This window comes from Salvelinus alpinus, chromosome 2 (genome assembly GCF_045679555.1).
Source record: "Salvelinus alpinus chromosome 2, SLU_Salpinus.1, whole genome shotgun sequence".
In the NCBI taxonomy this organism is placed as follows: Eukaryota; Metazoa; Chordata; class Actinopteri; order Salmoniformes; family Salmonidae; genus Salvelinus; species Salvelinus alpinus.
Window position 1 is genome coordinate 50,696,267 of NC_092087.1, and position 26,624 is coordinate 50,722,890.

Genomic DNA, 26,624 nt, shown 5'->3' on the forward strand with positions numbered 1-26,624 from the left:
TTAAAGTGAATGGTTATATGGTTATATGAATGGTTGGAAATATGCTGGGTTGTGAAACTAAACTGAATATCAGCAAGTCTGCACAATTTAAGTGTTCCATAATAACCCCCCTCTGTCTCATATAACTGTGTCCCAAATGTCACCCTATTCCCTTTTATTGTGCCTTATTTTTAATCAGGGCACCCTATTCCCTTTATAGTCCACTATTTTTTACTAGGGCCCCTAGTAGTGCACTACAGTATATAGGGAATAGGGTACCATTTGGGATGTACTCACTGAGTTTCTAGCTATAAACCTGTGATTTATCTATCATTTCTGGGCAACAATGAAGTACCTCACTGTGATTTGTTTCAATTAAAATGGTCAAAAATAAACTAAAATAGATTTTTGCCAAAGAACAATTTCTCAAGCTAGAATTTTGCTAGGACTGTCTGGGAGGGATCTGAGTGGGGAGGTGAAAACTAGCTGTTACTGGCAGAAAGGTTTGGAACTCTCTTGGTCTACTAACTAATTTACTGCAAACAGCTCTTACGCGTTTTCATAATTTTCACAATGTCACAGTATTATTTCAACCTCATAGTGTGTAAATATATATAAAACACAGGAAAGTCAGGTTTTTGCACGGGTCCTTTAAGCATCTACTTCCTCAAAGAGGGCTTACTTGAAGGTTACAAAAACTCAAAGGAAAGTAATACCACAAAACCTATGAAATGTAAATACAATATTAGCTCCATTGTCTCATATATATATATCATCGTCTGGTGGCATACTGGTAGGGGCAAATAAAAACTGCAAGTTACAATTCTATATGTTTTTAATTGCCTTATCTGTAGCCACACCGTGGAGGGCCCCTGATAAGATCGACCTTTATGATGTGAGGAGAAGGCCATGGTATGTGTTACCTATTCTGTTCTCTTTTAATAATTGATTTTGATTATGGTTGAAGAGTTCATTTTGAGAATTCTTCATTCTTTTTCATAAGGTACATCCAAGGGGCCTCATCCCCCAAAGACATGATCATACTCGTTGATGTGTGAGTTCTCTAATTTAAGTTCCAATAACTTAGTACCAAAATGACTGGTTACACTATAAGAGAGTGCAGTGCAGTGCAGTGTGTGCGTCTCATGATACCTTTCCCCTGTCCCCCCGCAGGAGTGGCAGTGTGAGCGGCCTCACTTTGAAGCTGATCAAGTCATCAGTGATGGAGATGCTGGACACTCTGTCTGATGACGACTATGTCAACGTGGCCAGGGTGAGTGTGTCTGTGAGTGTGGTAGTTACTGTAGTTACACCTGGGATTGACTTTTTTGTTGTTGTTGTAGAATTCTATTTCGTACTATTTTCATAGACATCAGCATAAAACATGTTGCACAACCTTAAATAACACAGCAATCACTCATATGAACGGTTATACATTTGTTCATAACCAATTTCCTCTTTCACGAACAGTCTTTATCTCTTGCTGTCTATCTAGCCTGCCCTCTCACTGTCTTTATCTCTTGCTGTCTATCTAGCCTGCTCTCACTGTCTTTATCTCTTGCTGTCTATCTAGCCTGCTCTCTCACTGTCTTTATCTCTTGCTGTCTATCTAGACTGCTCTCTCACTGTCTTTATCTCTTGCTGTCAATCTCGCCTGCTCTCTCACTGTCTTTATCTCTTGCTGTCAATCTAGCCTGCTCTGTCATTGTTCCTCAATCCCACTTCTGCTCTGTCATTCTCTTTCCTTTCTTGTTTCAGTTTAATGAAAAGGCCGAGGCAGTGGTCCCTTGCTTCAAACACCTGGTCCAGGCCAACGTTCGCAACAAGAAGATCTTCAAAGAGGCTGTAAAGCTCATGCAAGCTAAAGGCACCACAGACTACAAGTCTGGTTTCCACTTTGCCTTCAATCAGCTACTAAACGTAAATGACTTAAAGCTCAACACTCTGAACGACCGCATTCTGTACAAGTGATGGCCAATTCTTTAGGGCTCCTACTATGAAATAGACAAGGACATTTTCTGAAGAAAATGTGTGTGCTTGCTATTTTGTGCTTTGAGCAAGCACATGAAGGACATTTCATTACAGATAACAGGCCAACCAGCAGAACATTTAAGAGTGTCTCTCAATGACTCCGCGATGCATCGTGCCTAAGAACAGCCCATAGTCGTGGTATTTTGGCCATATACCACACTTCAACTGTACATCTGTCAAGGTTGTGCGCTACTGGCGTAGAAGTCAGGTGCAGGAGAGCAGAGAGTTGTGATCAGGCACACACTTTTTTAGGCAGAAGCAAACAACCGTAGGACGCAACTGCATCAAACAAACTTCCAGCCAAAAGTGAAAGTGTAAAGCGCGACAAAGTCACAATGAAGCAAAAATGTTTAACAATAATAAACATACTACGGGTGAACACGGTACCCGGGAAAAAAACAGCCTGGCGCGTCACACAAAACACGTAACAAAGAACAATTCCACACAAAGACATGGGGGGAACAGAGGAATATACACTGCTCAAAAAAATAAAGGGAACACTAAAATAACACATCCTAGATCTGAATGAATGAAATATTCTTATTAAATACTTTTTTCTTTACATAGTTGAATGTGCTGACAACAAAATCACACAAAAATTATCAATGGAAATCAAATTTATCAACCCATGGAGGTCTGGATTTGGAGTCACACTCAAAATTAAAGTGGAAAACCACACTACAGGCTGATCCAACTTTGATGTAATGTCCTTAAAACAAGTCAAAATGAGGCTCAGTAGTGTGTGTGGCCTCCACGTGCCTGTATGACCTCCCTACAACGCCTGGGCATGCTCCTGATGAGGTGGCGGATGGTCTCCTGAGGGATCTCCTCCCAGACCTGGACTAAAGCATCCGCCAACTCCTGGACAGTCTGTGGTGCAACGTGGCGTTGGTGGATGGAGCGAAGCATGATGTCCCAGATGTGCTCAATTGGATTCAGGTCTGGGGAACGGGCGGGCCAGTCCATAGCATCAATGCCTTCCTCTTGCAGGAACTGCTGACACACTCCAGCCACATGAGGTCTAGCATTGTCTTGCATTAGGAGGAACCCAGGGCCAACCGCACCAGCATATGGTCTCACAAGGGGTCTGAGGATCTCATCTCGGTACCTAATGGCAGTCAGGCTACCTCTGGCGAGCACATGGAGGGCTGTGTGGCCCCCCAAAGAAATGCCACCCCACACCATGACTGACCCACCGCCAAACCGGTCATGCTGGAGGATGTTGCAGGCAGCAGAACGTTCTCCACGGCGTCTCCAGACTCTGTCACGTCTGTCACGTGCTCAGTGTGAACCTGCATTCATCTGTGAAGAGCACAGGGCGCCAGTGGCGAATTTGCCAATCTTGGTGTTCTCTGGCAAATGCCAAACGTCCTGCACGGTGTTGGGCTGTAAGCACACCCCCCACCTGTGGACGTCGGGCCCTCATACCACCCTCATGGAGTCTGTTTCTGACCGTTTGAGCAGACACATGCACATTTGTGGCCTGCTGGAGGTCATTTTGCAGGGCTCTGGCAGTGCTCCTCCTACTCCTCCTTGCACAAAGGCGGAGGTAGCGGTCCTGCTGCTGGGTTGTTGCCCTCCTACGGCCTCCTCCACGTCTCCTGATGTACTGGCCTGTCTCCTGGTAGCGCCTCCATGCTCTGGACACTACGCTGACAGACACAGCAAACCTTCTTGCCACAGCTCGCATTGATGTGCCATCCTGGATGAGCTGCACTACCTGAGCCACTTGTGTGGGTTGTAGACTTCGTGTCATGCTACCACTAGAGTGAAAGCACCGCCAGCATTCAAAAGTGACCAAAACATCAGCCAGGAAGCATAGGAACTGAGAAGTGGTCTGTGGTCACCACCTGCAGAACCACTCCTTTATTGGGGGTGTCTTGCTAATTGCCTATAATTTCCACCTGTTGTCTATTCCAATTGCACAACAGCATGTGAAATGTATTGTCAATCAGTGTTGCTTCCTAAGTGGACAGTTTGATTTCACAGAAGTGTGATTGACTTGGAGTTACATTGTGTTGTTTAAGTGTTCCCTTTATTTTTTTGAGCAGTGTATATATGCATTGTGATTAGGGAATGTAAACCAGGTGTGCGGGGGAACAAGACAAAACAAATGGAACAATGAAAAATGGAGCGGCGATGGCTAGACGGCCGGTGACGTCGAACGCCGCCTGAACAAGGAGGGGAGCCGACTTCGGCGAAGGTCGTGACAGTACCCCTCCTTCGGGGTGCGCCGACACCGGTCTCGGGCATGACCTGGAGGGCGAGTCGCCGGGCGATCCGGATGGCGACGGTGGAACTCCTGCATCATTTCAGGGTCCAACACGTCCGCCACCGGAACCCAGCATCTCTCCTCCAGACCGTACCCCTCCCACTCCACGAGATACTGAAGGCTCCTGCGCCGATGCCTCGAATCCAGGATGGAACTGACAGAGTACACTCGATGTCCAGAGGGGGCGGAGGAACCTCCCGCACCTCAGACTCCTGGAGTGGACCAACCACCACCGGCCTGTGGAGAGACACATGGAACGAGGGGTTAATACGGTAATCGGGGGGAGTTGTAACCTGTAACACACCTCGTTCACTCTCCTCAGGACTTTGAATGGCCCCGCAAACCGCGGACCCAGCTTCCGGCAGGGCAGGCGGAGGGGCAGGTTTCGGGTCGAGAGCCAGACCCGGCCTCACTGCGGTGAAGGTCCGCGCTGGTTTTTTGGCGCAGCGCGGCCTGCTGGAGGTGAACATGGAACATGGACAGCTTCCCATGTCTCCTCCGCGCCTCCGCGCCTGAACCAGTCATCCACCGCAGGAACCTTGGTCTGACTCTGATGCCACGGCGCCAAAACCCGGCTGGTACCCCAATACGCACTGAAAGGGGGAGAGATAGTGGAGGAGTGGCGGAGCGAGTTCTGCGCCATCTCGGCCCAGGACACGAACGCCGCTTACCCCCCCAGCCGGTTCTGGCAATAAGACTGCAGAAACCTGCTCACATCCTGGTTCACTCTCTCCACCTGCCCATTACTCTCGGGGTGAAAACCTGAGGTGAGGCTGATCGAGACCCCCAGACGTTCCATGAACGCCCTCCAGACTCTCGATGTGAACTGGGAACCTCGATCAGACACTATATCCTCAGGCACCCCGTAGTGCCAGAAGACGTGTGTAAACAAGGCCTCCGCAGTCTGTAGGGCCGTAGGGAGACCGGGCAGAGGGAGGAGGCGACAGAACTTAAAGAAACGATCCACAACGACCAGGATCATGGTGTTTCCCTGTGAGGGAGGAAGATCGGTCAGAAAATCCACCGACAGGTGTGACCAAGGCCGTTGTGGAACGGGTAAGGGATGTAGCTTAACTCTGGGCAGGTGTCTAGGAGCCTTACACTGGGCGCACACTGAGCAGGAGGAAACATAAACCCTCACGTCCTTGGCCAAGGTAGGCCACCAGTACTTCCCACTCAGACAGCGCACGGTCCGACCGATCCCCGGATGACCAGAGGGTGACGTGTGGGCCCAATAGTTCAACTGGTCACGGACAGGAGACGGAACGTACAGACGCCCGACGGGACACTGGAGGGGAGCGGGCTCTGTATTTAACGCCTGCTCAATGTCCGTGTCCAGCTCCCACACGACCGGCGCTACCAGGCAGGAGGCCAGGAGTATGGGAGTCTGATCCATGGGCCTCTCCTCTGTGTCATACAGCCGGGACAGTGCATCTGCCTTAACATTTTGGGAACCTGGTCTGTAGGAGAGGGTAAACACAAAACAGGTAAAAAAAACATGGCCCACCTTGCCTGACGAGAATTCAGTCTCCTCGCTGCCCGGATGTACTCCAGGTTGCAATGGTCAGTCCAGATGAGGAAATGTTGTTTAGCCCCCTCAAGCCAATGTCTCCACGCCTTCAAAGCTTTAACCACAGCCAACAACTCTCGGGATGAGCTTCTTCGGGAAGAAAGCACAGGGGCGGAGCTTCGGTGGCGTACCCTAGCGCTGAGAGACCACGGCTCCTATCCCAGCCTGGGACGCGTCCACCTCCACTATGAACGCCAAAGAGGGATCCGGATGGGCCAGCACGGGAGCCGAGGTAAACAGAGCCCTTAGGTGCCCAAAAGCCCTGTCCGCCTCAGCCGACCACTGCAAACGTACATGATCAGTGAGGTAATGGGAGCAGCCACCTGGCCAAAACCCCGGATAAATCTTCGGTAGTAATTGGCAAACCCTAAAAACCGCTGCACCTCCTTTACCGTGGTGGGAGTCGGCCAATTACGCACGGCTGAAATGCGGTCACTCTGATGTGGAAATGCGATACCCTAGGAAGGAGATGGCCTGCTGAAAGAACAGGCATTTCTCAGCCTTGACGTACAGGTCATGCTCCAACAGTCGTCCAAGTACCCTGCGCACCAAGGACACATGCTCGGCGCGTGTAGCGGAGTATATCAGAATGTCATCGATCTACACCCTGCCCGTGCAGGTCCCTGGAAATCTTGTCTACAAAGGATTGGAAGACTGATGGAGCATTCCTCAACCCGTACGGCATGACGAGGTACTCATAATGGCCTGAAGTGGTACTAAACGCCGTCTTCCACTCGTCTCCCTCCCGGATACGCACCAGGTTGTAAGCGCTCCTGAGATCCAGTTTAGTGAAGAAGCACGCCCCGTGCATTGACTCAATCGCCGTGGCGATGAGAGGTAGCGGGTAACTGTACCTCACCGTGATTTGATTTAGACCTCAATACATGGGCACAGACCTCCCTCCTTCTTCTTCTTCACGAAAAGAAACTCGAGGAGGCGGGTGAAGTGGAGGACCGAATGTACCCCTGACGCAGGGATTCAAAGACATATGTCTCCATAGCCGCCGTCTCCGCTTGCGACAGGGGATACACGTGACTCCTGGGAAGTGTAGCGTCTACCAGGAGATTTATCGCACAATTCCCCCCCGACGATGGGGTGGTAATTGAGTCGCCTTCTTTTTGGGGAATTCGAGAGCCAAATCGGCATATTCTGGGGGGGTGTGCACGGTGGAGACCTGGTCTGGACTTTCTACCGTGGTAGCACCAACGGAAACCCCTACACACCTCCCTGAGCACTCTCGCGACCACCCCGTGAGAGCCCTCTGTTGCCATGAAATGGTGGGGTCATGACGAGCCAACCAGGGACAGCCTAGTACCACGGGAAACGGAGGAGAGTCAATGAGAAAGAGACTGATTTTCTCCTCGTGACCCTCCTAAACTAAGGGCGAACGCTCTGTCGATAAAATTCCCAGCCGCGCCTGATCGACAAGCGCCTTATGCTGGGAATGCGGGGAAAACTCAGGAAAACAAACATTAACAAACAGGTGGACAACAGAGGACTCTGGATGAGAGTGGTGCAAACTCACCTGGGGTGACGCCAGAGAGCCCTGCCTGCTGCCTCAACTCCCAGAGGGACCAACCCTGCACCGACCGGCAGTGTGCCCTCTGCGGCCACAGATAGTGCACGTGAAGGCCCCTCCTCCAGCCTCCCTAAGCGCAGCCCCTCCCAGCTCCATTGGCACCGGAGCGGTGTTGCTGGAACATGGAACCGACAGAGCCCTCTCTGGACGTCCGCGGGTAACCAGCAGGTTATCCAACCGAATGGACAGATCCACCAGTTGGTCAAAGGTGATGGTGGCATCCCTGCAGGCCAACTCCCAACAGACGTCCTCGCGCAGGCTGCATCTGTAGTGGTCGATAAGGGCCCTGTCGTTCCATCCTGCTCCGGTGGCCAAGGTCCAAAATTCCAGGGCGAACTCCTGGGCGCTCCTCGTCCCCTGCCTCAGGTGGAAGAGCCGTTCCCCCGCCACTCTACCCTCGGGCGGATGGTCGAAGACTGCCCGGAAGCGGCGGATGAACTCCTCAAAGCGGTCCAACACCGTATCTCCTTCTCTCCACACGGCGTTTGCCCACTCTAGAGCTCTCCCCGAGAGGCACGAGACGAAGTCGGACAACCTCTCTCTTCCCGAAGGAGCTGGATGAACGGTGGCCAGCTGGAGCGGCGATGGATAGAAGGCCGGTGACGTCGACTGCCGAACAACGCCCGAACAAGGAGGGGAGCCGACTTCCAGCGGAAGTCATGACAACATCACATGCGACTTGTAATAAGACTTTGCAATTAATATGATCAAAGTTTATTAAACTGAATATCCGAATTTACTGAATACCATTTAACATTATAGTAAAAACATTTGCAATCAAGTATTATTTAATAACTGTAAAATTAATGGATTCACATACTTAAGTTACAAGGCAATACTGACATTAACAAAACCTAATTCTAGGCATATAGATCCTAAGGTTAACTTACAAGACAAAGCATGAACAAAGAGATGCCTACTAGACAAGAGGCCTAGAAGCCTAGGAAATGAGCATTGATCATACATACATACATACATACTTTCCTCTATAGACTGGAAACAGGATAAGAGAGAGGACAAAGGCATTTAATTCCATCCATAACATCTGAAGGTGTAACTCTTTTAACCCACAACCAACCACCATTGACCAATCAAACGATACCAAGTTTAGCGTAACCTGACCAACAAGCCCAATCTCCACAGGGTGTGACAGCATAGATTCTAAAGGCTTGTGTGGGGGATGAGACCAATTCCAGAGACGGCCATCAAACTCTTTGCATAGAGTCATTTAGAGTTCACCCTGTATAGATACAAGTTACTACAGTGACCATACATCCATATAGATAGCATCAGAGTTATCCTCAGTGAACACGTTTCAGATAGATACCAAACATGGATACTATAGTATTATTATATCACACATTCAATAGTCAGTCCTCTGTATACTGTAACAGAGAGTATAACATTTTGGCTCCTCATAAGGAAAATGGCTGTCTAGTCCTTAGGCATTGTCCTTTGTGCTTTCCTTCTGTTCCTGGCCATTTGCCATGCGGACCCAGAGGTGAAGGCATTGACCTTTGTGCTTTCCTTGGATTCCTGGCCATTTGCCATGCGGACCCAGAGGTTATAGAGAGCACATAAATTAGGGCAGAGCCTACAGTGGTAAGAAAGATAGCTGTAATGACGTCTGTTTGTAGCTGGTGTGGAGGAGTCAGGCGCAGGACAGCAGATATGAGTAATAAACGTAATTTACTCAAAAATTTCACAAATACAACGCAATAATGCGAGCCCATAATAACGGAACGTATTACATACAGACAATCACTCACAAACAAACATGGGGGAACAGAGGGTTAAATAATTAACAAGTAATTGGGTGAGTGAAACAAGGTGTGTAAGACAAAGACAAAACAAATGGAAAATGAAAAGTGGATCGGCGATGGCTAGAAGGCCGGTGACGTCGACCGCCGCCCGAACAAGGAGAGGGACCGACTTCGGCGGAAGTCGTGACAATAGCAAACTAAATATGTAAAAACTAGTTAACATAAAGGAAATGACAGTGTAAAAATGATAGTTATACAAAGTCAAAGATATGGACTGTAACTCAGTAAAATCATTGAAATTGTTGCATGTTGCATTTCTACTTTTGTTCAGTATAGTTGTTTAAGGTCATACAAAGACAGAGTGCAGTAACTGCATTTTATGGGTCATAGGTCAAATCAGTGGTCATGGTTGATATGCATAACACATTACTTCATAATAAGATAATACATCAGTGCATAATCACATATCTACCTACAACATGCTGAATTTGAATACACTTTAAGCCATTTTTCTCAGTTTCACTGTTTGCATAGTTACTGATCTTTGCCTTTGTATGGGCATCATAGGAAAGCCATATTAGGGGAGCAGCTCATATTATTCCCTATATAGTGCACTACTTTTTTACCAGATCCCTATTTTTAAATAGGGTGCCCTTTGGGACATAGACACTGTTCCCTCCTTGCCTGCTTCATTCGGCACATACTTACTTTCTGTATTAATCATTCACTTGCTGTGTTTTGTATTAATGTTAGCACACACTCTTTCTGTTTCTCTTTCTAGAAGACCAATGTCCCGCGAGCTCACTGCAATAAAATGATCATGCTGTTCACTGATGGAGGAGAGGATCGAGCTCAGGACATCTTTGAGCAGTACAACTGGCCCAACAAAACGGTCCGTTTCTCAGAAACTAAACACACACACAAAACACATAAGCTGACATTTCAATCACTATTTCATTGGTAACTTCATTCTTGGAATCCATAAATGCGTCACTAGGGTTTAAAAAATTCCTCCTGCTTATTTCCTCCTGATTACAGGAATCTTCCAAATGGGATTTCTGGTCAAAGGATACCACAATGGATATCACAGTTGGACGTGTATCTCTGTGTTAATGTCCCAGAATAAAGATGAATGGGTTCTTTGAATTCTCTTTCTCCTAAGGTGCGGGTCTTTACATTCTCTGTGGGGCAGCACAACTATGATGTCACACCCTTGCAATGGATAGCGTGTGCCAATAAAGGTGAGTGGGATCTGTGCAGGGGCTATTTTTCCTAACCAGCATCAGTGAAGATCCCTCTTGTCCAAAAATAGATGCAGTAGGGGGTTGTAACAAAATGGCCGTTTTCATTTCCTTGTGCCCTAATAAACATGACACTTGTCTGCTTAAGAGAAGTTACTGTAGTCTTTCAGTTTATAACCCTTAGCCTAGGTTATAAGCGCCTGATACACAACCTCCATCTTCACTCTCCCTCATCTGTGCCATAATTGTGAGCTCTGTTTCTCATCCTATCTCTCTTTTTATCCCTCTCTCTCTCTCTCTCCAACTCTCTCTCTGCTCTCCCTCCAGGTTTCTATTTTGAGATCCGCTCCATCTGTGCCATAAGGATTAACACCCAGGTGGGTTTGTCTAGTGCCTCTTACACAGCTGATCCTGGGTCAGCCAGTTCTCCTCCTGGCACTGCTTCCTGGAATTGTTGCTGTTTACCGGAGACTGACTCTAATGTAGCGTATATATTATTACCCTGAGGTTATTACTGTGAAGTGTTTTTCACTTACAGCTGGATGACAGGCAAAGATATAAAGTTGGACAAACTTTACTGAGCATCTTTCCATCAGCAACAGCCCATAATCATGTGAATTTCTTTCACAGCTTACTGTGTGACATCAGCATGGATGCGTCCCAAATGGCACCCTATTTTCTACATAGTACACTACTTTTAACCAGATCCCTGTGTGCCCTGGTCCAAAGTAGTGCACTATAACGGGAATACAGTGCCATTTGGGACACAAGCTACAGAATGTGTAACATCAGTATTGCTACACAGCTGATGCCTGACTGTTTGCTATTCCTGTGTGTTGTTACCAGGAGTACCTGGATGTGCTGGGCCGCCCCATGGTCCTGGCAGGCAGCCGTGCCAAGCAGGTTCAGTGGACCAATGTCTATCAGGATGCCTTGGTGAGGTCACCTAGCTCAGAACATTCAGCTATACCTAATCTATAGTCTGAATGCCTGTCTGTTTGTGCTATCATGCCAACTTCATTGCAGTCAGTCGCTGTTTGGTATGACATTGAGTGACAGAGTTGGCATGATAGCACAAACAGACTGGCACTCATGCTAATTCATCTACATTGGACTTAAAGAGCGACTGCACTTCCTGCTTTGGCCAAATTCTTTATCAATGCTCATTAAGAAATGCTAGCGGCCATGACTGAAGGCAAACAAGAGTTGTCTTGGGGGTGTGATTTGAGGTGGGTCTTTCTTGGGTTTGTCTTTGCCAGTCAATCACAACAAACAAGGAAAGTAGCTAGCCATTTTGAGTTGAAATATTGAAAGCAAGCTGGCAACATGCATCAAACATGTCGTCAAGTTTGCTTGGTTATGAGCTAGCTAGCTAATGTTAGCTAGCAGGGATAAAACCTTAAGGTTCAACGATAGCTATGCAAATCTTTCTCTGACATTACACATAATCGAGAGGCTATGTATTTATCTAGTTACATCACAGTATCACAGCCTAGTATCATAGCATGTTTGACGGTTGACAGCCCAAGAAGAAACTAGTCGGATGTAATCCATATCCTGGCCATCTGCCCAAGATTGTTGAACAACTTTCTGGAAGCCCATGTTCTCTAGAGCAGCTACTAACCACACGTCTTGTCTGGGGAAGAGGTTCAAGTGGGCGAGTTCGTTTTGCGCAGTGGTGGAAAAAGTAGGCTACCCAATTTTTATACATGAGTAAAAGTAAAGATACCTTGATAGAAAATGACTCAAGTAAAAGTGAAAGTAACCCAGCAAAATACTACTTGAGTAAAAGTCTAAAAGTAATTGGTTTTAAATATACTTAAATATAAAAAGTAAATGTCATTGCTAAAATATAAAATGTATCAAAAGTAAAAGTAAAAGTAGAAATCATTTCACATTCTTTATATTAAGCAAACCAGACGGGACCATTTTCTTGTTTTTTAAATTTACGGATAGCCAGGGGCACACTCAGACATCATTTACAAATGAAGCCTTTTTGTTTAGTGAGATCACCAGATTAGAGGCAGTAGGCATGACCAGGGATGTTCTCTTGATTAGTGTGTGAATTGGACCATTTACCTGTCCTGCTAAGCATTTGAAATGTAATAAGTACTTTTGAGTGTCAGGGAAAATATATTGAGTAAAAAGTACAGTCGTGGCCAAAAGTTTTGAGAATGACACAAATATTAATTTTCACAAAGTCTGCTGCCTCAGTTTGTATGATGGCAATTTGCATATACTCCAGAATGTTATGAAGAGTGATCAGATGAATTTCAATTAATTGCAAAGTCCCTCTTTGCCATGCAAATGAACTGAATCCCAAAAAAGCATTTCCACTGCATTTCAGCCCTGCCACAAAAGGACCAGCTGACATCATGTCAGTGATTCTCTCGTTAACACAGGCGTGAGTGTTGACGAGGACAAGGCTGAAGATCACTCGGTCATGCTGATTGAGTTCGAATAACAGACTGGAAGCTTCAAAAGGAGGGTGGTGCTTGGAATCATTGTGCTTCCTCTGTCAACCATGGTTACTTGCAAGGAAACACGTGCCATCATTATTGCTTTGCACAAAAATGGCTTCAAAGGCAAGGATATTGCTGCCAGTAAGATTGCACCTAAATCAACCATTTATCAGATCATCAAGAACTTCAAGGAGAGCGGTTCAATTGTTGTGAAGAAGGCTTCAGGGCGCCCAAGAAAGTCCAGCAAGCGCCAGGACCGTCTCCTAAAGTTGATTCAGCTGCGGGATCGGGGCACCACCAGTACAGAGCTTGCTCAGGAATGGCAGCAGGCAGGTGTGAGTGCATCTGCACGCACAGTGAGGCGAAGACTTTTGGAGGATGGCCTGGTGTCAAGAAGGGCAGCAAAGAAGCCACTTCTCTCCAGGAAAAACATCAGGTGACAGACTGATATTCTGCAAAAGGTACAGGGATTGGACTGCTGAGGACTGGGGTAAAGTCATTTTCTCTGATGAATCCCCTTTCCGATTGTTTGGGGCATCCGGAAAAAAAGCTTGTCCGGAGAAGACAAGGTGAGCGCTACCATCAGTCCTGTGTCATGCCAACAGTAAAGGATCCTGAGACCATTCATGTGTGGGGCTGCTTCTCAGCCAAGGGAGTGGGCTCACTCACAATTCTGCCTAAGAACACAGCCATGAATAAAGAATGGTACCAACACATCCTCCGAGAGCAACTTCTCCCAACCATCCAGGAACAGTTTGGTGACGAACAATGCCTTTTCCAGCATGATGGAGCACCTTGCCATAAGGCAAAAGTGATAACTAAGTGGCTCGGGGAACAAAACATTGATATTTTGGGTCCATGGCCAGGAAACTCCCCAACCTTAATCCCATTGAGAACTTGTGATCAATCCTCAAGAGGCGGGTGGACAAACAAAAGCCCACAAATTCTGACAAACTCCAAGCATTGATTATGCAAGAATGGGCTGCCATCAGTCAGGATGTGGCCCAGAAGTTAATTGACAGCATGCCAGGGCGGATTGCAGAGGTCTTGAAAAAGAAGGGTCGACACTGCAAAAATTTACTCTGCATCAACTTCATGTAATTGTCAATAAAAGCCTTTGACACTTATGAAATGCTTGTAATTATACTTCAGTATTCCATAGTAACATCTGACAAAAATAAAGACACTGAAGCAGAAAACTTTGTGGAAATTAATATTTGTGTCATTCTCAAAACTTTTGGCCACGACTTTACATTTGTTTCTTTAGGAATGTAGTGCATTAAAAGTAAAAGTTGTCAAAAATATAAATAGTAAAGTACAGATTGCCCCAAAAACGACTTAAGTAGTACTTTAAATTATTTTTCCTTAAGTACTTTACACCACTGGTTTTGAGTGCCCCGGTTGGGTGGGGTTTGCTCATTTTCGACCATTCCATTGGTCCTCCTAAGGAGAGTTCTCTGTCCACCCAGGGCAACGGGCCATGCAAAGCGAACTTGCCCTGTCTTTTCCACTAAAATATGGTGGCACCATGTGTTAATAGGCAAAAGGGGGCATGAAATGTTGACATAATTATAATACAAACCAAACCCTCAAGTAAGTCACTTACCAAACTCAAATTTGGACGAGACTGACTTCATGACCAAAATTATCCTATTTACACCTTGTAGTCAATTTTGACAATTAATGTTTCTGACTCATATTGATGCCACATAGGCTGTTTAAAACCAGAGAAGTCGGTTCTAAGGGCAGTTGACCTTACAGTATATACACATAGTCCACTGACAGAGACATACCATTGAGTGCTGTCACTCCTGCTTCCGCTGTTCCCCCCTGGTGCCCCCTGCCATCATCATTACACACACCTGCCTTCCCCCCATCACGCGTATCAGCGATTATTGGACTCACCTGGACTCAATCACCTTTGTCATTACCTTCCCTATATCTGTCTGGTTCCCCGCTCTGTTCCCTGCTTCTGCATTGATTGTCATACGTCCTTGTTTACCCGTGTGCTAATGCTGTTCCTGTCTTGTTCTATGTCTGTTCCCGATTAAATGTTTGACTCCCCGTACCTGCTTCTCATCTCCGGCATCGACCCTTACAAGTGCTCTGAAGGTGGATGATAATATATTCACATCTGATTTCTAAGTTCCATAAGCATTACAATCTCCTGTAATCATATAGTGAGGTGCCATTGCTCAATGTAGACACATTGGGGCGGTTTCCTAGACACAGATTAAGCCTAGGCCTGGATTATGATGTCTTCTGTTGGTAGTGTGGGGGAGGACTATTAGGGAAAACACTTAACGTTTTGTTCTTCTGTTTGTCTTGTTTCTTTATAGGGTCTGGGACTGGTCTTTACTGGAACCATGCCTGTTTTTAATCTCACCGTGGATGGAAACTCACAGGTGCAGCCATTTAAAACAGTTCACGTTGACCTAATGGACAATCTTTCTTTTAATGAGTCACAATTTCTTGAGGTTTCGTTTACTGGTTGTTTTCTCCACAGAATCAGCTCATATTAGGTGTCATGGGGGTGGACGTGCATCTGGACGAAATCAAAAAGCTGACACCACGATACAACGTCAGTATACCGCATCATATCTTACTTCACACACGCTTGCATGCACACAAGTAATAATTTATTCTCTGCTTCGTAACTTTGCAGCTCGGAGCCAATGGGTACATATACGCCATCGACCCAAATGGATACCTTCTCCTGCATCCAAACCTTCACCCAAAGGTTATGTATACTTTATTCCCCCACTGAAAGATCACTGTGCAGTTTATAGGGAGCATTGTAAATAGATTGTAGATTGTACATTTCGATTTGATACAAAGTGAATGTGGTTGGATGTAGGTTAGATATAGAACCTAGTGTGTACTGCTTATTGCATGTCATTCCAATTAGCTAAGATAAGACTGCCACTGCATGTATTAAACTGAACATAGAATACAACTGAGATGTATTCAACTGAATGTGTTACTGTAAAACATGGGGATGATGTGATATCCCTAATGTGACTGGTGCTTTTCCGCAACAGCTGCTCGACCTACCAGAGCCTGTAACACTTGACTTCCTGGATGCTGAGGTGGAGGACAGCTCCAAACAGGAAGTGAGTATAATAACATGCACTGTGCCATAAACTATATACACTGAGTATACAAAACATTAAGAACACCTGGGCCCAGATTCACAAAACACTTCTTACGCAAGAACTTAAGAAGCTTCGTAAGAAAAAAAATAAGAAGTTCATAAGAGTTCGTAAGATCAATTCCTCAACAATATTTTAAGATTGAATGATTTTCTTACGAACGTCTCAAATATCTTCTTACGAATCTTCTTAAGATGTGTGTTGCTAGGCAACCAATTTAGCTAGCTATCTAGCTAGGAATGGCAATCATGTTAGCATATTTCCTACTGAGATTACTGTTCTAAAACATGCTCTTGGGTTAGACCATGGAGATGCGACAGCGTATTTTTTTTATTTCACCTTTATTTAACCAGGTAGGCTAGTTGAGAACAAGTTCTCATTTACAACTGCGACCTGGCCAAGATAAAGCAAAGCAGTTCGACACATACAGCAACACAGAGTTACACATGGAATAAACAAACATACAGTCAATAATACAGTAGAAAAAGTCTATATACAGTGTGTGCAAATGAGGTAGGATAAGGGAGGTAAGGCAATAAATAGGCCATGGTGGCGAAGTAATTACAATATAGCAATTAAACACTGAACACTGCGTAGGTAACATACTATCTCTACATTCCAGATCCGCAAACATATGATTGATGGCAGACCGGGTGACATGCAGATTAAGACGCTTGTAAAATCAATTGATGAGGCAAGTGTGTGTATGTGTGTGTGTGTATTTGTTAATTACTTCACACCTAGGCAATATATCAGGTATACTTTACTTCACATACTTAATTCACAGTAATGACTTTGTCAACCCCAGTAAGCCAACAGCCATGGTCATGGACGGTTGATCAACACACTTACGGGAGAGCAAACCTATTTTAACATGTGGCTTTTCCCCCTTCGTTGCAGCGATACATAGATGAGGGAGTTCGGAGTTACACCTGGACACCCATCAATGGTACAGACTACAGGTGAGAGGGCAGGAGATGGAGGTGTGGGTTGAAGGGTAGAGGTTTAGCAATGGTAACCATAGCAATAGGATATGAACTGCTGAAGATGACAGGGTTGAGAGTGTAGGTGGACGGACTCTATATCTAGCAGCTTAATGGCGGTAGTGTCTTCTATTGAGCCTCAGACTTTGATGAATTCCCTCTGTTTTCTGTTGGGGATGCTGCCACTTGTAGTCTGGGCCTGGTACTGCCACCCTACAGTGAATACTACATCCAGGCAGACCTGAGTGATGTGATGCTGCAGCTCCAGTGTGAGTACCACTGCCCACCCAGAGAGCCCCTTTAGCTCTGGTCCAGGGCGTTATGTGCGGCTTGATGACACTGATCCCGATGACATGGGCGGGTGGTTACTTTTTCTCTCCGTTGCAGATCTGCAATCTTTGCTGCCCAGCTCCTTTGAATCAGGGGGACACGTGTTCCTGGCTCCCAGGTACAGAGATGTGTGTGAGATGTGTGAGTGTGTGTGTGTGTGTGTGTGTGTGTGTGTGTGTGTGTGTGTGTGTGTGTGTGTGTGTGTGTGTGTGTGTGTGTGTGTGTGTGTGTGTGTGTGTGTGTGTAATCTCATCTCTGTCTAACCATTCTTATTTTAGGGAATACTGCAAGCGTCTGCACATCTCTGACAACAACACACAGTTCCTGGAGAACTTCCTGTCTCTCATGGTGGAGATCACACCAGAATCTGAAGACTGTGAGTTTCTCTTCTTTATGTCAATGAGTTTGTAGAGTGGTTAGGGCCATGCCATTCACCATACTACACCAGCTTTGAACTGCTGAAGATGACATGGAATTGTGCAAAAAGCTAATTTTTCACCTATTATATTTTATAAAGACTGACGGGTTACATTAACTGTGTGTGTTCACAGGTGATCAAGGCCTCATTCACAACCTGATCTTGGATTCTGGAATCATCTGGCAGCTAGCATCTAGAGTGTGGAAGAACAAGGATATCCAAACGTGAGTGAACTCAACAAATAATTGCCCTATATCATTGATATTAAAACCAATTCATTTGAATAATAACAATATGTGAAACGTCTGAGTGAATTAAATTACTTTTTGCTTCAGGTATGGTTTCCTGGCATTATTTGCAGCCACAGACGGAGGTGTAACCCGGGTCTTCCCCAACTCGTGAGTGTGTCTTTGAGTAGTTACAGATATCACTCTGACTAATAAAATGTATTGTTTGTTTGTTTGTTAATAACTGCATGCCTTTCCTGTCTGTGAGCATTATGGCAGCTGAATGTGAGTATGCTTGAATACTTACGTATTACTCAAGCAATACTGCTTGAATACTCAACCAATACTGCTTGAATGTGAGTTGTCTTGTGCTTCCCAGGGCTGCTGAGTCGTGGGATGAGGACCCTGAGCCCTTCAACTCCAACTACTACCGCCGCAGCCTTGACAACAAGGGCTATATGTTCAGAGCTCCACCCAGAGCCTGTGAGTAACACACACTGATATATACGCTACATGGCTAAAAGTATGAGGAAACTCCTTCAAATTAGTGAATTTGGCTGACAGGTGTATAAATCTGAGCTCACAGCCATGCAATCTCCATAGACAAACAATGGCAGTAGAATGGCCCGTAATGAAGAGCTCAGTGACTTTCAACGTGGCACCGTCATAGGATGCCACATTTCCAACAAGTCAGTTCATAAAATGTCTGCCCTGCTAGAGCTGCCTCGGTAAACTGTAAATGCTGTTATTGTGAAGTGGAAATTTCTAGGAGCAACAACGGCTCAGCCGCGAGGTGGTAGGCCACACAAGCTCACAGAACGGGACCGCCGAGTCCTGAAGCGAGTAGCACATAAAAATTGTCTGTGCCCGGTTGCAACACTCATTACAGTGTTCCAAACTGCCTCTGGAAGCAACGCCAGCACAAGAACTGTTGGGAGCTTCATGAAATGGGTTTTCATGGCTGAGCAGCTGCACACAAGCCTAAGATCACCATGCACAATGCCATGCATCGGATGGAATGGTGTAAAGCTCGCCGCCATTGGACTCTGGAGCAGTGGAAACGCGTTCTCTGGAGTGATGAATCACGCTTCATCTGGCAGTCTGACGGATTAATCTGGGTTTGGCAGATGCCAGGAGAATGCTACCTAGCCGAATGCATAGTGCCAACTGTAAAGTTTGGTGGAGGAGGAATAATGGTCTGGGGCTGCTTTTCATAGTTTGGGCTAGGCCCCTTAGTTCCATTGAAGGGAAATATTAACGCTACAGCAAACAATGACATTCTAGAGGATTCTGTGCTTCCAACTTTGTTTGGGGCAGGCCCTTTCATGTTTTAGCATGACAATGCCCGTGTGCACAAACCGATGTCCATACAGAAATGGTTTGTCGACATCGGTATGGAAGAACATAACTGGTCTGCACAGAGCCCTGACCTCAACCCCATCTAATACCTTTGGGATGAATTGGAAAGCCGACTGCGAGCCAGGCCTAATCGCCCAACATCAGTGCCCGACCTCACTAATGCTCCTGTGGCTGAATGGAAGCAAATCCCTGCAGCAATGTTCCAACATCTAGTGGAAGCCTTCTCAGGAAGGTGGAGGCTGTTATAGCAGCAAAGGAGGGACCAACTCCATATTAATGCCCATGATTTTGGAATGAGATGTTCGACGAGCAGGTGTCCACATACTTTTGAACATGTAGTGTATATGACCTTGGAGATAAAAGTCAGGTTTTTAGATAGCAAACAGGTTGTAGGCATTTAAAGACATTTCACTCATATAACATGAAAATACGTGATTCGCACATTTTGTTTTTAACCTGTCAGGATAACACAGATCAATCACTGCTTTCTGTTTGCATGAACTTTGACCCTGTTAAACTTTGTTGTAGCCATGGATGATCCGGTGACCTCGGAGAACGGCACCATCGGAATCCTGGTCAGCACTGCCGTGGAAGTCAACCTGGGAGGCAAGAACCTGAAACCGGCAGGTAAAGCTGTTTTGGTTATGAATAAAGTAATTGGAGGAGGAGGTGTTATCTTTTAATGTCAATGTTCCCTAGCGTTGCAAAATTCCTGGAACTTTCCTCAAATTCCCAGGAAATCTGGAATCCTCCTGGGAATTTGCAACTCTAATGGCTTCAGATCCTGGTTGCTTTGTCCTGCTCCATCTTCTTAAAGTAGAAGTTCACCAAAAATCCCAAAACACCCAAGTGATTCCATAAATTGAAACTAGTTCAGTGGATGTTGCCCTCTCCCCCCCCGTAGTGCTGCTGTACTGATGTACTGAAACAGCTGAAAAAATGGGTCATGTTACTCGTGACGTTGCTGGATGCAGGCCTCTCTCTTATCCGTTGCCAGTGTGGGCAACTGTTTTGTTTTATTGAACGCGTATGGCCGAACTAGCTATTTTTGTCAAAAGTACTATCGGTTTTGAGTCAGGGAATGTGTACTTTTCCATCTAAAACATTTGCTATTATTTTATGTAATTATTTTATGAAGGCGACTGCCACAGCAGCGGAGATGAGTAACAACTGCGCATGTGCGCCCTCGTGGGGAAGGAAGGGCCCTGCTACGAAGGAACGTCATGATAGGCCTTTATATGGAGCTTGATGTCACAGATTCATTTTTTGGGGGCTGGAGAAGGCGCTAGTGCGAAAGTTGATAAAGCATATCGCAGGTAAAATTAGTTACACAAAATGCGACTTTGTCGCTATATTTAGCGAGTATTCAGACCCCTCTAGCGACACATTTTCAAAAAAGTGACTAGCGACAAATCTAGCTACTTTTTCTTTTTCTGTTTGTATTATTTAGTTGGTCAGGGCGTGAGTTGGGGTGGGTTGTCTGTGTCATTTTCTATGTGGGGATGTTTGTGTTCGGCCGGGTATGATTCTCAATCAGAGGCAGCTGTAGATCGTTGTCCCTGATTGAGAATCATACTTAGGCAGCCGGGGTTCACGTGTGTGTTTGTGGGTGTTTGTATCTTGTGTATCTCGTGTCAGTGTTCGTGCCTCACGGGACTGTTTGACGGTAGTTTCATTTTGTATTTTGTATCGTATATGGTTTATTTTGTGTTATTAAATTACCATGGAAACCAACCACTCCGCATTTTGGTCTGATCCGTCTCGCCTCTCCTCGTCCGAGGAGGAGGATTACGACTACCGTAACAGATACGGAGAGATGCTGAAGTTGGTTAGTTGCAATTCAAATAGTAAATGTGACTCACCGCCTCGATTCGTATTATGTAGCAACATTTGAAATTGTGTTTTTCACAATCATCACAAATGTTTTAGGTGGAAAAGTACACATTTCCTGACTCAAAACCAATAGTACTTTTTTAAATGTATTTTTATTTATTTTTTACCCCTTTTTCTCCCCAATTTCGTGGTATCCAATTGGTAGTAGTTACAGTCTTGTCTCATCGCTGCAACTCCCGTACGGACTCGGGAGGCATGCATCCTCCAAAACACAACCCAACCTAGCTGCACTGCTTCTTGACACAACGCACATCCAACCCGGAAGCCAGCCGCACCAATGTGTTGGAGGAAACACCGTACACCTGGCGACCTGGATAGCGTGTACTGCGCCCGGCCCGCCACAGGAGTCGCTAGTGCGTGATGAGACAAGGATATCCCTGCCGGCCTAACCCAGACGATGCTGGGCCAATTGTGCGTCGCCCCATGGACCTCCCGGTCGCGGCCGGCTGCAACAGAGCTTGGGCTCGAACCCAGAATCTCTGGTGACACAGCTAGCAATGCAGTGCCTTAGACCACTGCGCCACCCGGGAGGCCCCAACTAATAGTACTTTTGAAAAAAATAACTAATTCGGCTGTACGCTTTCAATAAAAAAATTAATGTATCCACACTTTGCGGATTTCTGAATCATGAATTCACTGGCAACGGGAGCAGAGCAAGGCCTCCTCCTTTAGTGGGCTATCTCTTACTCTTCTGTTATCTCTATCTTTCATGGTCTGGTCTCATGGTTTTGTTTGAACTCTCCTGCTGACCAGTTGTGGGGGTGAAGCTAGACTTGGAAGCATGGGTAGACAAGTTCAAGATCTTGGCCAGCAACGTGTCTGACAGTCGTCAGGGCTCGCAAAAGGTACCGTATGAAAGGCTGGGTAAAAAAATGATCAGTCCTCTATGTGACTGCTGTCAAGTGACTTGAACAGATCCAGTCTAACGTTATTATGTCATGATGACTCTGATTTCCTTTGTACAGTGTGGGCCATCCAGAAGTTGTGAGATGGACTGCGAAGTCAACACTGACGTAAGAATTCATCTCCTTTCACATAGCCCTACCCCAGGAAGAGCAGCTGCTGCTTTTGCAACAGCTAATGGGGATCCTAATACAAATACCAAATGCCAAAATTGTACAAACTGCTGTCACAGTAGCCAACCAGACACAACCCACACACACATACAGTTTGACTAGTTCATGTCAACCAAGTGTTTTTTTTATTTTATTTATTTTACCGTTATTTTACCAGGTAAGTTGACTGAGAACACGTTCTCATTTGCAGCAACGACCTGGGGAATAGTTACAGGGGAGAGGAGGGGGATGAATGAGCCAATTGTAAACTGGGGATTATTAGGTGACCGTGATGGTTGAGGGCCAGATTGGGAATTTAGCCAGGACACCGGGGTTAACACCCCTACTCTTACGATAAGTGCCATGGGATCTTTAATGACCTCAGAGAGTCAGGACACCCGTTTAACGTCCCATCCGAAAGACGGCACCCTACACAGAGCAGTGTCCCCAATCACTGCCCTGGGGCATTGGGATCTTTGTTTAGACCAGAGGAAAGAGTGCCTCCTACTGGCCCTCCAACACCACTTCCAGCAGCACCTGGTCTCCCATCCAGGGACTGACCAGGACCAACCCTGCTTAGCTTCAGAAGCAAGCCAGCAGTGGTATGCAGGGTGGTAAGTGTCTGGGGAATTGTGGCGTGATTTGTTTGTGTGTATGTCCAGTGCTGGTCTGTGTGACAGAGAGAATAAGAGAGAGTGTGAGAGTCTGTATGTGCCTGTCGGTAGTGATATAATAATCCAATACAATTCCCTGTCTCTAGGACTTACTCTGCTATCTGATTGACGATGGGGGCTTCCTGGTGATGTCCAACCAGAGGGATCACTGGAAAAAGGTATGGAGGGTAAACGTCAGTAGGTACCAACCAGGTCAACTTACACAATCTCTATATGGTCAAATAGCACAATAAAGTTGATTATCGAAGATATTGAGAGATTCTTTGGTAGCTGTATGTTAAAAGTATAACATTCAGTCTGTATTATTTGACTCCATTAGTTTTAATAGGTGCAGACCAGTCACAAAGCCTTACCCTTGTTTTTTTGCTATAGCTCAGTGTGCAAATAATACAGACTGATTGTTATCAAATATATTGTATGATAGATCTGTGTATTAAAGATATGGCGATGTTGGTCTGACAAAGATCTTTTCTACCTGCCTGTCAGTTATCCCAGTATCTTTCTGTTCTAGGTGGGCCTTTTCTTTGGTGATGTGGACCCCTATCTTATGCACGCGCTGTATAACAACTCCATCTATGCCCGCCGGCAGTCCTTTCAGTACCAGTCAGCATGTGAGCCAGTCAGCAGCAGCCACACAGGGGCAGCACCCAGGGGCATCTTTGTGGTGAGAGTTCAAGGACCAGGGCAGTCTTACCTTACCTTACTTACCTTAGTTCATCTCCAGGGTCCATATTTGTGAAGTGTTTCAGAATAGGAGTGCTGATCTAGGATCAGTTTTGCATTTTACAGGGGGTTCTGATCCTAGATCTGCACTCCTACTCTGAGACGTTTTACGGGTGGATACAGGCCCAGAGAAAATGACTAACTATTCCACCTAGCCTATCAAAGATGCAGCTACCACAACATTGTTTATACCCTCAGATCTACACAAGTCCCTTAGTGGGAAACTCTTAGAAAAAAGTGTTCCAAAAGGGTTCTTCGGCTGGCCCCATACAATAAATATTTTTGGTTCCAGGTAGAACTACTTTTTGGTTCCAGGTAGAACCGTTTGGGTTCCATGTAGATCCCTCTACAGAAAGGGTTCTACAGTGCCTTCGGAAAGTTGACTTTTTCCACATTTTGTTAAGTTACCGCCTTATTCTAAAATGTATTAAATCGTTTTTTCCCCTCATCAATCTACACACAATACCCCATAATGACAAAGCAAAAACTGTTTTTAGACATTTTTGCTAATTTATAAAAATGTAAGAAACTGAAATATCACATTACATAAGTATTCAGACCCTTTACTCAGTACTTTGTTGTAGCACCTTTGGCAGCGATTACAGACTCGAGTCTTCTTGGGTATGACGCTACATGCTTGGCACACCTGTATTTGGGGAGTTTCTCCCATTCTTCTCTGCAGATCCTCTCAAGCTCTGTCAGGTTGGATGGGGAGCGTTGCTGCACAGCTATTTTCAGGTTTCTCCAGAGATGTTCGATCGGGTTCAAGTCTGGGCTCTGGCTGGTCCACTCAAGAACATTCAGAGACTTGTCCCGAAGTCACTCCTACAATGTCTTGGCTGTGTGCTTAGGGTCGTTGTCCTGTTGGAAGGTGAACCTTCGACCCAGTCTGAAGTTGTGAGCGCTCTGGAGCAGGTTTTCATCAAGGATCTCTCAGTAATTTGCTCCGTTCATCTTTGCCTCAATCCTGACTAGTCTCCCAGTCCCTGCCGCTGAAAAACACCACCACAGCATGATGCTGCCACCATCATGCTTCACCGTAGGGATGGTGCCAGTTTTCCTCCAGACGTGACGCTTGGCAATCAGGCCAAAGAGTTCAATCTTGGTTTCATCAGAATCTTGTTTCTCATGGTCTGCGAGTCTTTCGGTGCCTTTTGCCAAACTCCAAGCGGGCTGTCATGTGCCTTTTACTGAGGAGTGGCTTCCGTCTGGCCATTCTACCATAAAGGCCTAATTGGCGGAGTGCTGCAGAGATGATTGTCCTTCTGGAAGGTTCTCCAATCTCCACAGAGGGACTCTAGAGCTCTGTCAGAGTGACCATCAGCTTCTTGGTCACCTCCCGGACCAAGGCCCTTCTCCCCCAGTTGCTCAGTTTGGCCCCGGGAGGCCAGCTCTAGAAAGAGTCTTGGTGGTTCCAAACTTCTTCCATTTAAAAACGATGAAGGCCACTGTATTCTTGGGGACCTTCAATGCTGCATACATTTTTTGGTACCCTTCCCCAGATCTGTGCCTGGACACAATCCTGTCTCTACGGACAATTCCTTCAACCACATGGCTTGGGTTTTGCCATGACATGCACTTTCAACTGTGGAACCTTATATAGACAGGTGTGTGCCTTTCCAAATCATGTCCAATCAATTGAATTTACCACAGGTGGACTCCAATCACATTGTAGAAACATTTCAAGGATGATCAATGGAAATAGGATGCATTTTGAGTCTCATATCAAAGGGTCTGAATACTTATGTAAATACGTTTTTTATTTTTAATAAATTAGCTACAATTTCTAAAACCTGTTTTCGCTTCGTCATTATGGGGGGGAAGTGTGTAGATTGCTGAGGAAATCGTTTAATTTAATCCATTTTAGATTAAGGCTGTGGAAAATTCAAGGGGTCTCAATACTTCCCGAAGGAGCTGTAAATGGAACCCAAAACGGTTGTACTTGGAACCAAAAAGGGTTTTTCTATGGGGACGGCCAACGAACTCCTTTTGGTTCTAGATAGCACCTTTTTTTCTAACAGTGTAGGGGGGCTAAAGGTTGTTTCTGGAAGGGGCTATCAACTTCAACCTCATAAGGCTCTGGTAAAAAGTAGTGCACTATAGGGAACGGCGTTTGGGACTTATTCTAAATCTTTCAGTGAGTAATGGCTTCTCCTTGTGTTTTCTCTTCTTCTCCTCCCATCCTGGTCCCCAATGTGTTGTGTCTAGCCCTCCATCGCAGACATGCTCAGTCTGGCCTGGTGGACATCGGCGGCAGCATGGTGAGGCTATCTCTATTTTAGCACAGATCACATGACCTAAAGAACAAGATGTATGAAACGTAACCCTTTAAAGGGATGATCTGGGATTAGTACATACATTTTTTAACTTAATGATACAGCCATAGATTCTTGGAGAATATAACTTAGAAATAGTTCAACTGTCTTACTCCATCACAACCCAAAATAAAACCTTGTTTTACAATATAATTAATAAACGAGTACTGTATAACTTCAAAATAGGAATATAATTTTGATCTAATGCTTGGTCAGTCCTTGCATCCATAGCTCCGTGTTTGAATTTGAGAGTAGTTCGATTTCTCCAGCTTCATCCCTCAGCTGTTTACCAAAACGTTGTTGTTTGATTGCCCCTTTTAAGCGTGTCTAGTCTCGGCTGTTAACCCACTAAGGTCGATGTCCCCGCCCCCGCAGAAATCTCATTAGGATATTAAAAAAATCCCCATAAGAGTCTGTCAGTTTAAGCTAGAGATATGTTTTTGGCATTGGATGCATCTCAATCCACCGCATCCGCCTATTTCGCACTTCCGCATCTGGGGTGAAAGGTGACAGAGCTAGAGCGGTGTTTATCAGACCATGAGACACCACAAAAATCGGTCTTCTCACAAAATCGTCTGTAGTCTACAAACTATTATGA

General features: G+C 45.7%; 2 protein-coding genes across 3 annotated transcripts in view; one reads left to right on the top strand and one right to left on the bottom strand.

The window, feature by feature from the left end:
• The window catches only part of cacna2d2b (calcium channel, voltage-dependent, alpha 2/delta subunit 2b), a 78,785-nt gene that overhangs the window by 44,394 nt on the left and 7,767 nt on the right, over positions 1–26,624 (top strand). For both annotated transcript variants that reach the window (XM_071348976.1, XM_071348984.1), the window contains exons 8-33: positions 834–891; positions 983–1,033; positions 1,153–1,252; positions 1,738–1,899; positions 9,976–10,086; positions 10,357–10,435; positions 10,763–10,812; positions 11,282–11,371; positions 15,237–15,302; positions 15,404–15,478; positions 15,563–15,637; positions 15,939–16,010; positions 16,672–16,743; positions 16,950–17,011; positions 17,225–17,301; positions 17,420–17,480; positions 17,641–17,738; positions 17,914–18,004; positions 18,116–18,178; positions 18,387–18,490; positions 19,895–19,993; positions 22,013–22,104; positions 22,225–22,272; positions 23,075–23,146; positions 23,500–23,652; positions 25,920–25,972. In XM_071348976.1, coding sequence (XP_071205077.1) covers positions 834–891; positions 983–1,033; positions 1,153–1,252; positions 1,738–1,899; positions 9,976–10,086; positions 10,357–10,435; positions 10,763–10,812; positions 11,282–11,371; positions 15,237–15,302; positions 15,404–15,478; positions 15,563–15,637; positions 15,939–16,010; positions 16,672–16,743; positions 16,950–17,011; positions 17,225–17,301; positions 17,420–17,480; positions 17,641–17,738; positions 17,914–18,004; positions 18,116–18,178; positions 18,387–18,490; positions 19,895–19,993; positions 22,013–22,104; positions 22,225–22,272; positions 23,075–23,146; positions 23,500–23,652; positions 25,920–25,972 — 2,134 coding nt within the window. The remainder of the gene's footprint in view (positions 1–833; positions 892–982; positions 1,034–1,152; positions 1,253–1,737; positions 1,900–9,975; positions 10,087–10,356; positions 10,436–10,762; positions 10,813–11,281; positions 11,372–15,236; positions 15,303–15,403; positions 15,479–15,562; positions 15,638–15,938; positions 16,011–16,671; positions 16,744–16,949; positions 17,012–17,224; positions 17,302–17,419; positions 17,481–17,640; positions 17,739–17,913; positions 18,005–18,115; positions 18,179–18,386; positions 18,491–19,894; positions 19,994–22,012; positions 22,105–22,224; positions 22,273–23,074; positions 23,147–23,499; positions 23,653–25,919; positions 25,973–26,624) is intronic.
• Positions 1–26,624, bottom strand: part of LOC139543055 (interferon-induced protein 44-like) — an 83,697-nt gene that overhangs the window by 22,304 nt on the left and 34,769 nt on the right. The window lies entirely within an intron of this gene.